This window comes from Symphodus melops, assembly GCF_947650265.1.
Source record: "Symphodus melops genome assembly, chromosome: 7".
In the NCBI taxonomy this organism is placed as follows: domain Eukaryota; kingdom Metazoa; phylum Chordata; class Actinopteri; order Labriformes; family Labridae; genus Symphodus; species Symphodus melops.
The window spans coordinates 10,359,831-10,376,257 of NC_136697.1; the positions used below are offsets into that span (position 1 = coordinate 10,359,831).

Consider the following 16,427-nt stretch of genomic DNA (forward strand, 5'->3'; position numbering starts at 1 on the left):
GTTTTCATTGAATACATACAGTTTGTATCTGTTAAATTAATATTGATTTGTTTTGAAAAAGAAACAAAGAGGAGTTTCCTGATACTTTTGCTGTTTTCATGCAGCTGATGTTCGCCAGTGAACATGGTCACTTTTTAAACCGTAACACCTGCTAGCAGAAACACTTCGGTCTGAGACCAGCTTCTCAAAAGTGGAGGTTCCGGTGATGAGAAACGTCCACTGAGAACTAAGTTGTTGAATCAGTTGATGTTGTCTGTGATGCTCTGCTCATGCTGACGAGGATGAAGACGGTGAGTTTTGTTTTTGATCAACTTCCTCAAACGTTCCAGGTGTGAAGACACTTTTTGTCCCTGGCTACAAATTAGTGCACAGAAATTAAATCTGTCGCTCACACAGATTCTTCATTCAGTCCAGCTTTGAAAAATCATTGACTTCCTCTCTTTAGCCACCAATTATTTTATTTATTTATCTATTATTATTATTATTAATACCAATACAAACAGATATCATCCATCCTGCCTCAGGCACAGCCGTATAAACTGCCCACAGTGTAGTTTAGATCGTTAGCTGTAATTACAGCTGTGTCAGATCATCAACGTATGACTACTTCAAATTGACAACCCTCCAACATGCTCACACCAGCATGAAGCCAGCAATGGGGGCTTTATTGGCACAGAAATAAACACTTAGTCTGTGCAAATGATACATGGCTTCAATAAATACTCATACAATACAATCATTACATTTAAAAGTGGGGGACAACAAAGCTCAATCTGGGCCATTTATAAATCATCCAGGATTTTGTCTGGAAACATTTCTTGCAGTCATCAGCTGTTTTCTGTTTCCTGTGCATTAGTGAGACATCACAGAGGACAAACAGACTTGAGACTCATGTTTCTGGCTGCAGGAGACAGCAGGTAACGTTCACAACAACAGACACGTCCCGGGGCAAATCTATTTTAAATGTGACAGTCTGCGAGTCTCTCCTTAAAGAAAGAGGATGTGCAACCTGAAGCCGCGATCAGAATAAAGGCCGCAATTTATTTAGTGTGACACAATGATCACATAAGTATGTGTGCATGTGTCTGTGCTTCACTCTCGCAAACGCACACACCTCTTCACAATCAGAAATCAGAGCCTGGCTGCAGAGAGAAAAGAGAATTCATTAAACTCAGCCACCCACGCTGGGCCACAGAATAGACGGGGGCAGTGAGGGAAGGACGGTAGGGGGGATGAAGATGAGTGAGAGAGAGAGAGAGAGAGAGAGAGAGAGAGAGAGAGAGAAAAGACGATGAGAAAAGAGGCAGGAAGAGGGAAGAAGAGAGAGGGGCTGGAGTCCTCTTAGCGGGGGCCCATCAAATGAAGTGGATAGGAGGTCAGTTGAACAGAAAAGCTCTTTATGAGCAAAAGGATGAGGGAGAAAGGAGCGTAAAGGAAAAATAGAAAGCCGAAGGAAAGAGGAAAGGAGCCTGACAATGTTTGAGAGAGGTGTTCGGCTCTGCGGCTGAAGAGTTAGAGAACGAAGAAAAACTGATTTTCTCTTGAATCGCCATTGACAAACTGTGTTGCCTCCAAGCCATAACCTGTATGTAAGAAGTAAATGAATCCTCTTGGTTTTAAATGTGAAGCCAATTTGAAAGTGCATTACACCGTCATTCTTTCTTATGGCCAGCAGTGGGCAACGTCTCTTTGCGATTTCGCAAGAGTTTTGCTTTGGGTACCATTTATAATTTGTGTCATTAACACTTCATACTTAAGAAATGTGATTAAAACTCACATTATCTCTAGACATCCTTCACAGACACTATTGATAGTGTCCTTCCCCTTTTCCTGTATGATCCGAAGGAGTCTCTCTCCAACTTTGAAAGTCCAGTTCCATCGAAAATGCAGATTGCTTGGAAAGCTGCATTATAGCTTGTATGTGTCATTCTTCTCTTGTGCTATGGCAGCATCTCTTGTTGCGACTAAGTTTCAAATGTGGCATGCTCACCTTTGCTATGGAGGAAGCTGTTACTTAAGACCATTATCTTGCTCCAGGATGTTGAATATGTCCAGGTAGTCAGCTTTGGGTTACTTAGAGAAGTCTTGGTTTGACCTTGTCTCCTCATACTGACTTTGCTCACCAAACTCAAATGGTTTGTACCACTTTCCTCCCTTTTTCTAAATTGACAGTTCATGTCGTTAGGACAACACAGGTGTGGGACCCTTTCAACCTCACTGCAGCGGATCTCCTCGCAAAGGTTTTGTTTATCTATTCTCATATATTCTTTGTATGTTCTATCTGTGGTGGTGGAAACATATAGCTGACTTTAATGAGGTGCGATCCTTCCTCTTCATCTGATTGGCAGCAACCTCTCTTGTGGTCTGGAAATGACCTTATATTGGGGATTCGGTGTCAATAAAATCTCTTTTCAGATTGTTCAACCACAGAAAATTAACTGAACCCGAACAAGTTATGGGAATCATGAGCTTGTCAACCTTTGCCTGTGGCACACGTGTACCTACTGGCCTCACATAAGTTATTTTTGCTAGCTTCCTTTGTGTGGTGGTTCAAGGGTTAGCTTCCCTGTTGACACAAAGTCACTGACAACAGCAACAAAAACATTTTATCGAACTTAAAGAAGTCTCACTTGTTGCTCTGTTGTTGTCCCTGTGCTCAACACAGCGATGTGGTTCTGTCTCTGCACTGCGCTCTGCTCCTTTTTTTGGGCTAATTTGAGCAAAGCCTTTTACTGAACTACAAAACTTATTTTGAACTACCAATTCAACAGCACAGTATTATTTAACTTACCTCTACATGTTTGCACACATTTGATGTTGACTTTGTATAAGCTGCTAGTTCAGTGTCTCTGGACAAACACAGCTTACTCTCACATCTGTGTAGTCTTAAGTTATGTTTATTTTGCTATTTTGCATTATTGTTCCTGTTCCTCCTGTTTTATTTTGGTACTTACCCATGTCTCTGTCTTTCAGATCCTGCTCCTCATGTTCCTGCCTTGTGTGTCAACTCCGCCCTAATTACCCTCACCTGTGTCTCGTCATTCCCTGATTGTCTGTCTTTATATCCCTGGTGTTTCTTCCCTCATGTTGCCAGTTCGTAGTGTGTTTTCGTGACCCTCGTTCCAGCGTTTCTTGTTCCTGATTAGTGTTTAGTGTTTTTTGACCTTCTGCCTGTTTCTCGTTTTGATTCCCTGCCTGCCCCTTATCGGATTTGTTTGCTTGTTTGGATTGACCTGTGTACCGACCTGGACTGGAATAAATTAACCCTTTTTTGGAAACTGTATTTGGAGTCTGCATTTTTGAGTCCCTGTGGTTCCTGGCATTGACAGCTTACACTACATAATGAAGCTGTTGCCTTTCTTCCACTTGAATGGGGCGCAGGAGTGGATCATCTTGATATATTAACGACAAATCAATCAATCAACATTTAAGAGAGGGGCGAATAAAGGTTCAGATTTCATTTAAAAAATAAAAAAAGATAATCATTCATTCATCTCGCATATAGAGAAATTTTCAGTGGCACAGCAGCAAATCAAGATAGCAGAAGAACAGTGCAAAATTAAATTAAAGTTTAAAAAAACATGTGGCAAAAAATAGTTATCTGCCTTTTGCTTAATTACATAATATTTAAACTCACCTTTACTGTCAAGAGGATAACACTTCTCTCCATCATAGCTTCTCACTGCCAGGGTAGACTTTCAGTGTTACTGTATATAGGAGACTGTCGGCTGCCTACTGCACTGTGTGCTGCATACTGCTCACCTAAGATTGATGTCAAGTTCAGTATCTTGACATGATCCCCCTCGGTTAATTGGAAATAGAGGATAACAACAAGGAAAAGCTTCACTGCCTTGTGCTTTGAAGCATCAACCGCAACAGAAACTAGGCTGACATCACTGAATCTGCCTTCAGCAACTCTATAGCAGGGGCAGTAGTGTTTGTCAAAATAGCCTCAGCTTTAGTGCAGGCGCATGTTAAACCCTTAAAAAATTAAAACAATTTGGGAAAAAAAGCCTGCTGTACAGTCAAAGGAGCAAAGCTTTAGTTTAGGAAAGTGTCGTCCTGAGCATGCAGTTTAAGATTGGTTGTCATTGGCCTTTTTCCAACAGGACTACTTAATACCAAATGTTTGTTTACTTGTTTTAATAGGGCTTGCAGGCGAAGCAAACGTCATTACTGGTACTTTTCAAAGGAAGATGTTACTGTCCTGGAGATGATCATTGGAAAACGCTGACTTACTTTTCATCATGTAGCCTACCTGAACAACAGGTCCTATGATAAACTAGGCTAACTAAAGAACAGCTGCAACTCAGAGATTAACTGACTTGTACAGACAAATCAGTATTGAAATAACGCATTACATTTTTTAACACATTTAATCACAATTTTCCTCATAAATAGCGCAAAACTGTTTTTCATAGCTCCGCGCTAGCTCAGCGCTACTAGTACAAAAAAGAAGCGTTTTCAGCCCAAACTTGACCAAATGGCTGGCTTCAGGACCAGAATTAATAATTCAATGTCTGATTATCTTACAAATTCACAATCCATTTAAATTGTCAATTGTTGCTTTTTAGTGCAAATATTGTGATGCACTAAAACTGTGATTCATTTCGATTAATTAATTAGAAAGCCCTGAGTTAATTGGATTATTATTTTTTAATCAAGTCCCACCCCTAAAGACAAATGGTTTTGCAAGCATGGATTATTGTTTTGGTATTTAAATTGGTTAATCCCAGGACAGTGAATGTTCAAAAACAGGACATAAACATGTTTTATAGATACAAGATGACTAATGGTCTCCTGAGGTTGAATGCCATTGTTTGTTATTTTCTTATGTTAGCTAAAAAGATATTATTAGCCTATGTTATTAGCCACTGTAGCTTTATGGAAAATGATGGCCAGGTGACTATTGCTGAGTTCTTAACTCATAATTGAACTGAACAAAAATCAAAACCAGTCCCTGATTAAAACTCTACAGTTTTTCTGATCAAAATGCTGAATGTCAGCATCGTCCTACCCGCTGATGTTTTATGTTGATACTTTTGTCTTTTTTAAAATTTTTGATCCACACAAAAACATTTCTGATTCACTTGTTTTACTCTGTGGGCAATCTCAGTATCAATCATCTATTGCATGACAACTTACTTATGGTAGTGATGGTAGACTTGTTTGTCGTATAATCATTCGCTTGTCTTGATCATTACAAACCAGAGGAGCATAAGTCTCCATTAAACTGCAAATATAAGTTACACAGAGGCTTCATCATGACATAATGTTATGTTTCTGTTTATGGACCCAGGTAGTCAATATTATTTCTGCAGGACTAAGAAACATTTGCTATCACCAAAACCTGCTGATATGTGATTGGTCAATACTACTTTCATCACTTGTAACATTGGAGGTACTACTTGCTTTATAAATGGCTACACACTCTTTCCAAGCTGAAATCTAGAACCTGGGGAACACATTGAATAAAGAACAAGGATAGAGATATCTCTTCTGGTAGCGCTTCAATCATACAACAAGCATGGCGAGCAAAAGTAATAAGAAGCCACCTCACAAAGTTCAAAGTCAAAGAAGAGCATCAACTTTTTTACCCACCACTGAGGGCAAGGTTTAATTTACTATCTACAAAGGCTGTCTCGACACCTTTCACCACGCCTGACTGACAGCAGATCAGATAATGTGTTCCCGGTCAGTATGGCTATGACCTCAGGCCGACCTGTCACTCTTTCTCTTGCTAACCTCTGCTGCTCCGTCCTCATCCGCAGCCTAATCCGCACTCTCTAATCTAGTTAACTAGAGCTGTTTCAGAAATGAACTAAAGCCTAATCTAATTCCCACTTAGCACTAATTAAAAGATTATTGACCTAACATCCTATTATCATAATCATTGAGCTTTGGCAAACAGTCACACAGAAACAGAAAGGAGTCGATAAAATGACAGCAGCGGACCAGAGTTGCTGTTAGAGATTCTGTGTGTGACAACAGTAAGGGAAGAAGTGTGAAGTTGCTTTCTCTGCCTATAACACACACACACACATATTTCACCTTAAGCCTTTTACTGTCCAGAATGTCAGCAGCCGTCTCCAGCAGTGTGGCCTGTCACAGAGAGAGAGAGGAGGTGCGAGTATGTGTGTGTGTGTGTATGTGTGTCTGTGTGAGAGAGAGAGAGAGAGAGAGAGAGAGAGAGAGAGAGAGAGAGAGAGAAGGAGGCTGAGGGACGGAGACTTGCAAGAGGGAGGGGTGTCCTTGAAAGAGGACGGAGGTGTTCAGCTGGAGCTAATGTGACGGAGGAAACAACTGGAGCATACACACTCACTTTAACACACACACACACACACACACACACACACACACACACACACACAGCACTGTTGCATCAATAACATCCCTTTCCCGGAAGAAAAGCACAACATTTGTTGGGATAAATTCACATGAATCTGTCTAAATCCGTTTGTCCCGTCCAGCTCTCCACAGGCCCGGTCTATTATTCCTCCAGTAGAGGAATGGGAGGGAGTTAGAGGCCGAGCCCCAGTACGACTCTCTCTGCTCTGGGCTTCAGCATCATTATCATCAGCAGCGGGTCCTCTCAGATATGCCAGCACAAGATCAAAGGAAAGCCTCTCAATCTTCTCCCCTCACTGAGGCAGCACAGAGCTGCTCTGTAACTGGCATCTTGGTCCTGCGATAATCCTCCCATTGATCTACTTCACAGAGTTCAGTCTGCGCCGAGGCTGCTGGGCCGAGGGTTAAAGATGCCGAGGAATGTCTGTCAGGGTTTGCAGTGCCGGGTGCCAGTTCTTATTAAGCCATATGAGGGCCAAGCCGTGCTGCACACTGTCAGGTTCCTTGTTTTCAAGGTGCTTTGCTTGTATGAGGTAATGTTAATGTTTTATGAGGGCTTCCAGCATTTGCATAGATTCCACCCCAAATCATCACTCAGGCTTTTGTAAAGGATACAAAAATAGATTATGTATTTAGCACAAGCAATTAAAAAGCACATCCGCTGCAACATGTAGGCAAATTAATTCACCTTAGTTTCTAGTTCCTTCCTTTCCTTTGAAGTCCGTGTGGGGGGAGTTGGACTGTAGGAGAGGGTGGAGGGTGAAGAGGATGAACGCAGGGAACAATAGAGCAGAAAGCCATTACCTCAGCTCTGCCTCAGGCTCTCCGTCTTCACAACATCTCCATCTATTGGTGGCTTCAGAAACTGCAGGCATGTCCTGGACGGTTCTGCTGACTGGCACTGCTGAGTCGACAACATGGAGGTCTACTGTTACTTTGGCTGTTGAAACTCAATTAACAACTCAGTTAAAAATGAAGATAAACAAGTTGAATTGAATGTCGTGTATAAATGCTGATCCACAATTTTTGGCTTACCACGTCCCTCAGTCCTCTTCACACATGCTGTTCAAGAAGGGACCGTTGCACTTTGCTATCTATGTCAGTGATTTCTGCAGAAGCAGAAAGGTTAGAGCAAAGTTGTCAAGGTAATAGGAAAGGAGAAATGCACGTGTAAAACACAGAGATAGCAGGACTGAACTGTAAGTGTGTCTGAGTTTAAGCTTTTTGTATGCTCTCACAACACAGGAACACTGTCGCTGAGAAAAATCACAACCCAATATGAATCAAACCCACTGCTGTTTGGTTCATCGTGAAATAATAAAAGCAGAGTATCGTGACAGCACTACTAACAAATGCTAACGTCAAACAAAGAGAGGTGTTGGGAGGGAGGGAGGGGGGCTCTCACCCAAAGTGACCATGGGAATTGTGTGTGTGAAACCAAATGTTAGAGTAGATTCATTTAAATTATTTATTTTTATGTAACCGAAAACTTAACAAATTGTACCTTTTTACCTTTTTTTTTTATTGTGATCATGACTAGAGAAGGTCTATGAGCGGAAGGATCATGAAGCCGATCCAATGCCAGGGAGCTGGAGGACAATAACAGGTCTATATGATAGAGGACTGCCACCACTGGGAGGAAGAACAGCAGACTCTTTAGGAACAGAAGAACCTCTGCGAAATGATGACGACAAACATTCTCCATGAAGATCTGTGGGAAAGGAAAAAGTCAGGTAACCTGCATATAGCCTCAGCAGAGATCAAAAACGAATAAAATACATCAACATTAATGTAAACATAAAAAGTTGAAAGTGTCTCGACACGATATGGGAATGTCCTGTAACGTCATGTGCCTTTTAAACACTATCCCAGATCACAATGTAAACAAGTATGTCAAGTATTCCTTTCCAAACCCAGTTAGTTAGAGTTATCCCAATATCTAAATAGTCTATTTCTTTTATTCAGACTATTCTTTGGTGGTGTGTTAGAAAGTACAGTGTTAAAATTTAAAGACTGTTGAAAGCGAGTCATGCCGTGGTGCTAAAGGAACCAGTACGAGTAGGGAGTTGTTCTTAGAGGTTTGAGGTTTGGTCATACTGTAGTGATTTGTTTTATTCATAACCGACTGTGAAGGTGTAAATGTTGGATGAGACTTACTACTTTTTTAAATGATTTTTTTTTTTTACTATAAAAGCTATAAACACACTGGAAAATTCAGGCACACACACACAAACAGGCACACTTATATGCCTGCTTTTTAACCACACAATTATTCCAAGCCTGGCAAAATGCATTGATAAGCAAGTGCACCACACGCATACATACACACACACACTGCAGTGTGTGAAATTGGGTCAGCAGTGGAGAGTGGGCTTTAATGCTGAGCACATACGCTCTCTCAAACTGATCTGCATATTCATGTGGGTGGCTATCAGAATGACACACACACAAGTAGACACACACTGCCACGTGCACGCACATAAATAAGTACAGTACATGCATGTACATGTTGGCCTAAACTTATCCATCCCACACACGTGCCCACATGCACACACATAAACACACACAAAGCACAAAGAAAACCCTGAATCTCATGGATATTGCAACCGTCAGGGAGCCACAGGGGGCATTTATGCTCAACTTATTCTAATTCTGCGGCTAAAAATGAGCTTCTTCCACTCCAAGCTGCACCATGTCAATCATTTTACTCCTTTTCCTTTCCCTTCTCTTCCTCCGCTCCCCTCTTTCCCCTCTGGCAATAGCAGCGATCATCTCTTTTGGGAGCAAAGTGAAGTCCGGCCGTCGCTGGCTGCCCAGCAGAACGGCTCTCTCATTACTGCAGAACTTGTGAGCGAGTCCTAACATTTTTAAAAGTCTCAGAAGTGCTCCAAAAAAGATATTCACGCACCAAAAACATATTCTGAGAGCTGGAGAAAAGAGGCAGAGTGAAGGAGAGGTGTGAAAAAAGGGGGGAAGAAAGAAAGAAGGATGGAAGGGGGGGTGGAGGTCTCTCCCTGAGGATATACTTGTCAAAACCCCCTACTTTGCGTTTCTGACTTTCTCAGCGATGAACAACAGTTTCCTCTGACAAAGCATTTTCCTGCTTATTTGCAGACGGAGGGAGGAGACGAGGCTCAAGTCGGAACGTGAGAAACTGAAAGGATGTAACAAAGGATTCAGAGGCAGTAAGCAGATAGCTCTGAAGGCCGCTAGGGGCCGGGTAGGGGGAGGGAGGGAGGGGTGGTGCGGGCTGATGGTGTCTTTTGAAGAGAGCGATGGTAGGGGGAAGAGAAAGGAGGAGACGGAGAGAATGAGACACACAGACAGAGAGTATGAGTCTCTTGTGTATGTGTTTGGGGACCCACACAGTGAGGCCCGAGCATGTGATTTATTTCAGAATACTAATGTCTCTTTGATCTCCTCTGCTTAAAAAAAAACCCTGCTGGGATTGTGAGCACGCACACAGACTCTAACACATGCACACAAATGTACATATGTATTAATACACGTCAGCGCACGCCCGCGTATACCTGCAAGCACACACCGCCGCAATAATATTGTTGCGTCCCCTCGACTGACTGCTGAGCAGGGCACGTTTATGCACACACACACACACACACACACACACACACACACACACTTGAACACAATCACACACATTGAGTCACACACTTACTCCAGGGCGTCTAATCTACTTTAACTATCGTCAAATCCATAGAGATCCAATTACAAAGATAGAGGGATATTTGTTTTTCTCTGTGCATTCTAAAAGACTAATTAAATTTTCATGTAAAGATGAAATTATTTGATAAAACACAAACTTCTTTTCATTTTCATAATTGTAATGTAATATGTTTTAATTGGAGATCCTGTGATGTTCCTGCCTAATGCAGCAGCAACATTTCAAGGTCTGTTATCCTTCATAACCACTTAATTAGACGCAAAAAAACACAGAATTATACAGTAGCTCACTTGCCTTTCCGTCTTGTATCAAACCATGACTATTCCAGGTCAGGCACACTGAAGCTGGAGCATATCCAAGCATGCACAAGGAAGAAGGCCACCAAGCAAAGAGCCAACCAGAACACAGGCAAACAGATGTTTCAACTCAAATGGAAAAAAAAATCCCCTCATCATAAGTTGTTTGTTTGTTTTTTAAGATTCTTTTTGGCCCATGCTAATAAAGCCAAAGTTAACAAATTTCAGGACAGCCGGCCCTGCACACTTTCTTGTTCACACCTGTCCCTCACAGCAGGGGTTTTTCCCTCAAGTGGATTAGTGGAGGGGGGTCTATGGAGGGAATCAGTACAATGTTAAAACATTTCCAAAATGGCTGACAAAGCAACATAGAGCCTGACGAGGACAAGGCAGCAATACAGCACTGCAGGTAGAGTATTGAATAAGTCAAACTACTACATGTAGTTTAACATATTCTCAGTAAAAAACAAAATAACCTATTGTTCTTTGACACTGTTGTGTATCTTGCTATCTTCTGACCACTCAAAGCCCTTAAGCAGTTTTCTTTTACTTGAGAGCACCTATAATGTCACTGATCTTCATCTGATCTTTTTTTTGTCATGGATTTGCCTGTGACTGGAGTTTCTCACTGTCTGAGACCAATTGTGTACGCAGAACTTCCTTCTACGTTTAGCTAGTTATTGTGCTGTGATAATAGATTTGAAATAACCGGTCTCAGTTTGGGCGTTTATCTACTGCAATGAAAAAAAATACACAATCAAACTGGAGCTTCAGAAATGGATGATGCTATGTCAATATCTTTTTTTATGAGTTTAAGGATTTTTTCCAACGCTCTCTGTACTTTATCCATACTGCTCAGGCTTGAAATAGTCAGGGTGTAGTTTCTCCTCCCTCCTCCTGTAGGCCTCCAGTCTCAAATGATACATGGAGACTGTCAGAAACTTGAGCTCCTCCCTGATGAACACCTCCAGCAGCTGCCTTAGGGACCTCAGAGCATACATCTGCTGGGTTTTCCTCCCCTCCTCTTCACAGCACAGCACATGAAGCAGCCTGGTGATGCCACCTCTCACAGGGGGCTGCCTCCGGGCAGAATAATGTGCCTTTTCTGTAGGGTTATGGAGTGAGATCTGTCCTTACAGAGGCAGGCTGATAGACAAGCCTCAAAAACAAATCAAGCTTATACAAATATTCCCGTCACAAATTTCAGGTTATGCTGACCTTCGCGACCACTGTGGACAAAGTGGTATACCTTATGGCCTTATTATTATAGGTAGTGCTTTATGATGACACAATCTCATCCTGCTTTATTTAAAATGTCTTATGTGGAGTTCACAATGAATTATTTGGCAGTAATGTTTGGGTAGCGGGTTGTTGTTCGTCTCCTCTGATACTGACCCTCACAGTCGTTACAAGCATTATAAAATAGATGGTCGTCTTTGCTTTTAGTTGTTCATTCAAAGGTATCATAATACTAATTGCAGTGTGTTTCATTATCAACTATAAAGTCCTGACAGGAGCTTTGAAACAGCTACAATGAAGACTTTATATTAACAACAATAACAACAACAGATGACAGGCCCGTAGCCAGGAGAGGTTGGAGGGTCTCTGAAGAGAAAGCATGCAGCAGCTGACTGTCAGAGAACAGGTGCACATTAAATAAGTAAGCCTATAACTCATCATAATTAATACAAAATACATTTGAAAAACAATAGGGAAAACTGCACAAAAAAAGGTCACGCTTTTGAAAAAAAAAAAACACCCCCCATGAAGACAATCTGAGTTAATACAGAGTGAGTTATTGTCTCTAGTGTTCGTCAGCTCTAGCATTAAACCACCATAGCTCAATAGTGTTATTTTCCTAACACGTAGGGAAAAAAAACAAGTTTGACTCCCTTCTCCCTCTTTCTATCTTCAGCTATAGACCTTTCAGCTAAGCTGTAAAGACAAACTGTTGCCTCCACCACCTGCTAAACACCAAACAGACAAGGGTAGCAACTAGTATTGATCATATCATTAACACGATCTAAACAGTTATTTGCTTTAATTGTTATTGGAAATTTAAACAGAGCTACAAGCTTAATATAGGACTTAAATACGTCCCATATAGGCCTACATAACCCACAATGCATCATGATCAAATACAGTTTTGTCAGATATTTGTTTTTTTAAATTGAGTGCATTACCTAAAATGCAATTTAAAAACCCCTGTGTTGTCAGATATAGTAATCTATAGGCCTATCCTTGTTGTCAAGCACTACACTATCATTGTTCCTGCTCTGCCAGAAGTTAACTCTGTGGGTCAAACAAACTCTGACTTCACTATTAGATCAGCAGGTGTTGGACAGATGTTTTCACCCAAAAAGCCTGTAGGCTAAATCTCATACTATACATGGCTCTTTTTGTTTTTAAGGCTTTCGGTCTTTATTAACGCCTCTCTCGCACATCACCACCACAGCAGCGAGTGTTTCCCGGGTATACTGCGCCATCTAGTGGCCGCTCTTTGTTAGCACAGAGGGGGCGGAGCTAAAGACGCAGACTTTGTCTCAACTTGTTGTATTTCTTTGTAATGATAATTTCTGTCTGAAAACTAATGCCGACATGGTCCTGGAGGAGCTGGCGAACCGTCTGAACGACAGAGAGTATAAGAACTGGCTGAAGGCAGGTCGGTGTCTGCTCATACTGAAGGAGGGTCTTCATCCCCTCATCACCCAGCACATGAGAGCTTTCCACGGAGACCTTCTTAACAACAACACCCGGCTGAGGAGACCGTGCGACACGTCGGCCTGCACACCGAGAAGGAATAAGGACAGACAAGTCTGTAAGTGATGTGCAGGGATAGGAGACGTGTTTAAACCTCAGTGTGATCTTCTACTTCATAAAGTAGGGTACAAAGTTGAATGTGTGACACAGATTACTCATTATTTGATTTACACACTTAAAATAGCTTAAAGGAAACAACGGAAATCTCATTAGCCTTATAGCCTACGTCCATACATTTTAATAGAAGTTAAATGGTCTTCAAAGCCTTTTTGTAAAATGTTGTATAGGAACACATTGGTGCTGTGTTGGAAAGACGTCCATTATTGGTGCCTGCCTGAATCTTGTTGTCCGAAATGTAGGCTACTTATCCTACTAAGATAAAATGAAGGCATAGCATATTCATTCAACCAATCAGATTTTGATTGTGCTCATGGGTGGTTTTCTGACCCCCTTCATGTGTTTGTACAATAATGTTATGTGATAGTTCCAACTTATTCTCCCCGTGTGCGTGTGTGTGTGTGTGTGTGTGTGTGTGTGTGTGTGTGTGTGTGTGTGTGTGTGTGTGTGTGTGTGTGTGTGTAGCTCTCCTCAGTGTGCAGGTGGTGTTCAGAGTGGCAGACAGAGATCCTGAAACACCACAGACAGAGAGATGTCACGGTGAACTGGGACAACTGTTCCCCTCCACACTGGAGAACAGACTACTGGGAACTGGCCAAGGTAACACACACACAACTGCACACTCGCCTCACTGAACCTTAATCTGCAAAGACAGGAAATAACCTCATCAGGCCTTTACTAGATCTCATAGGATTCAAGAGGACAGTCACAGTTCAGTGAGAGTGGACACGTTGCAGTTACTTCAGCTTTGGCTTCATAAGAATATGGGAGGATTATTTTATTATTGTACAACTTCTGCATCACATCAAACTCAAACACTCTCAATACCTAAACTTAAAAAACCCCACCTTGGATAAATGGATGGATGGAAAATCTTTGGACCAAACGAGTGTAACACAACATGCAGCAGTAATCGATCATTGGCATGATCTGGTTTTCTTGAATGTGGAAACCAGAATTGTGATTGAAAATTAAACTCAAGGAATTGTACATTTCTCATCACAAGTAAACAATGTATTATACAGATATGTTTAAGGTGAGTATAATGTGACTTAATGGAAAATATGAAAGACTGTAATCTTCTCAAAACGATGGATGGAGAACTGGATGATGATGATCTCTCTCTCTCTCTCTCTCTCTCTCTCTCTCTCTCTCTCTCTCTCTCTCTCTCTCTCTCTCTCTCTCTCCCTCTCCCTCCTGCAGGCCTACATGCCTCGGGGTCAGGGCAAGTTAAAGGGAGCTGACCAGTGTGATGCCTCTGCTCTGCTTAACCTCATCAACTGCTGTGATCATTTCCGGTCTGTGGATCATAAATTTGTGAGAGAGGTAAAATTCATTGTGTTGAAAAAAGAAAAGCTGTACGACTTTGGAAAACTGATATTTTACAATTTCTACATTCTACATTTTTTATTTTTCCTTTACTTTAATAAATACAGGCAGTTAAACCAGAACAAAATGTGTTTTTTATGCTAATTTAACAATAATTTTTGAAACTTTTAGTTAACTTGAACCAAGATTGATCGTCTTTACATTTATTATTTGAAAGGAAGGGGAGACATTTTCATATTATATCCCCTCACAGTGACAGCCATCAATTAAAGAAACCTTTTTTTTAAACGTCTGAGGTTTGAGCAGTACAATAATGAGTCAATCCAATGATCCCATTCTGACAGAAAGGTCACATATGCATATTACAATTCACTGTTTTACTAACACTAATGTGTCTGTCTGTCTACAAACCCCCACAACTATGAGAAAAGTCCTTCTCGTCTTTTGTCTGCTCCACTTTTGAGACAATGTGTGCTCAAACAAGCCGTTTGGAGATTGTCCCTTTGTGACATCACAAGAACCTCTGAGACTTTGAACTTGTTGAAAAAGAAAACAACCTTTAAGGATTGAAATGGAGCTTACGTTCATAGTCTGAGTATCAGTATTTTCCCTCCATTTAAAAAGTGCTGTGTTGGGGTTCCATATGGCCTAGCGGTTCTGTTGTGTGTGGTTCCAGGTGATCCGTCACAGGAACGAGTTGATGCATTCTTGTGAGTTGGGTGTGAAAGACGAATGGATGAGGAACTATCAGACTGCTCTGAGAAACCTCCTGCTTCAGTTCAGACACGTCCCACAGATGGTAACAGCTGGACGACACATCGAGGAGGTGAGCGTGTGTGTGTCTGTGTATATTTGTGTATATGAGTGTATCTTTGTGTTTGTGTGTGTGTGTGTTTCTCTAGTTTCAGCGTCCTGTGTGTGTTTTTTTTTCCAGATGTTGACCGTTGATTTGTCCATATGGGTCTCTGGTTTGGACAGTTTGGATTCTGCTGGCCTGGATGGATTAGAATCTGATACTGTCAGCCAATGGGAGACCAGCGCGGATTTAATCAGCCAATGGGAGGCGGAGCTGTTACAAGAGAGGCTGCAGGAGCTCCTACATGCTGCTGATGACACACAGGCACAGGTGAGAAGAATAACTAAGATAACCATGTGCTGTCACATTAAAAAAAAAAAAGATGTGACATGGCTTCGACTCTGTGTTTCGTCCTCAGGACTCTGAGCAGCTGAAGAGACTGGCTGGTTTCCTGCAGGCCAACAGAGATCTGGGTGAGAGGTTTTCTGCAGAGCTTCAAACCATCGGCTCTCTGGGGGAAAGACACTAAGAAGAGTGAAGGTGCGGCGAAGACAATAAAGATGAAATTGTGCTCTTCTTTATGTAAAGTATTTTAAGATGTAGGCGCGGCAATATCTTTAGATTTACTTTTTGTTTTACCAAATATACTAATATAAGTCACAGAAGGATGTAATTCTAAGTGAGTTTGGGAGGGACGACTCACGTTTAATATTTGAGAGCGTTTGAGAGTACAATATATGACCTGTAGGAGGCTAAAATACAGGGAATATCAATCAATCAATCAATCAATCTTTATTTGTATAGCGTCAATTCATAGCAGGCGTTATCTCGAGACACTTTACAAAAAGCAGGTAAAGGACCTTATCAAACATTTAGAGTGCTGCTAACGTCAACATTGCCTTTCTGAAAAGCTGAAGGAGTTTCAACTTGATCGGCTGCACAAAAACAGCAGAGCACTTGTTGAAAAGACACTGGGTACTGCGCTTTTCTCTGGGCGGCCGCTTTCTGCTGCAAACGCTCTCTACCCATGATAGAACTGAAAAAGGACTCTGGCTAGAGAAGAAACGTTAGGGGGACACGGGGCCTGATGTTGAATCTT

At 41.6% G+C, this 16,427-nt stretch overlaps 1 protein-coding gene across 1 annotated transcript; it reads left to right on the top strand.

Moving 5' to 3' along the window:
- The first annotated feature begins 12,845 nt into the window (after positions 1-12,845).
- On the top strand, positions 12,846-16,160 carry LOC306827194 (uncharacterized protein CXorf38 homolog). The gene is made up of 6 exons (XM_079348864.1): positions 12,846-13,149; positions 13,669-13,803; positions 14,407-14,529; positions 15,209-15,358; positions 15,467-15,658; positions 15,747-16,160. Exons 1-6 carry the CDS (start codon positions 12,925-12,927, stop codon positions 15,855-15,857), a joined length of 936 nt encoding a protein of 311 aa, XP_079204990.1. The 5' UTR covers positions 12,846-12,924; the 3' UTR covers positions 15,858-16,160.
- Positions 16,161-16,427: the final 267 nt, after the last annotated feature.

Bases quoted from the DNA above. Each gene is read 5' to 3' on its own strand.
- LOC306827194 (XM_079348864.1), top strand. From the start codon at position 12,925: ATGGTCCTGGAGGAGCTGGCGAACCGTCTGAACGACAGAGAGTATAAG. The intron at 14,530-15,208 runs GTAAAATTCATT...GTGTGGTTCCAG, and splicing joins ATCATAAATTTGTGAGAGAG to GTGATCCGTCACAGGAACGA. The intron at 15,659-15,746 runs GTGAGAAGAATA...TTTCGTCCTCAG, and splicing joins CTGATGACACACAGGCACAG to GACTCTGAGCAGCTGAAGAG.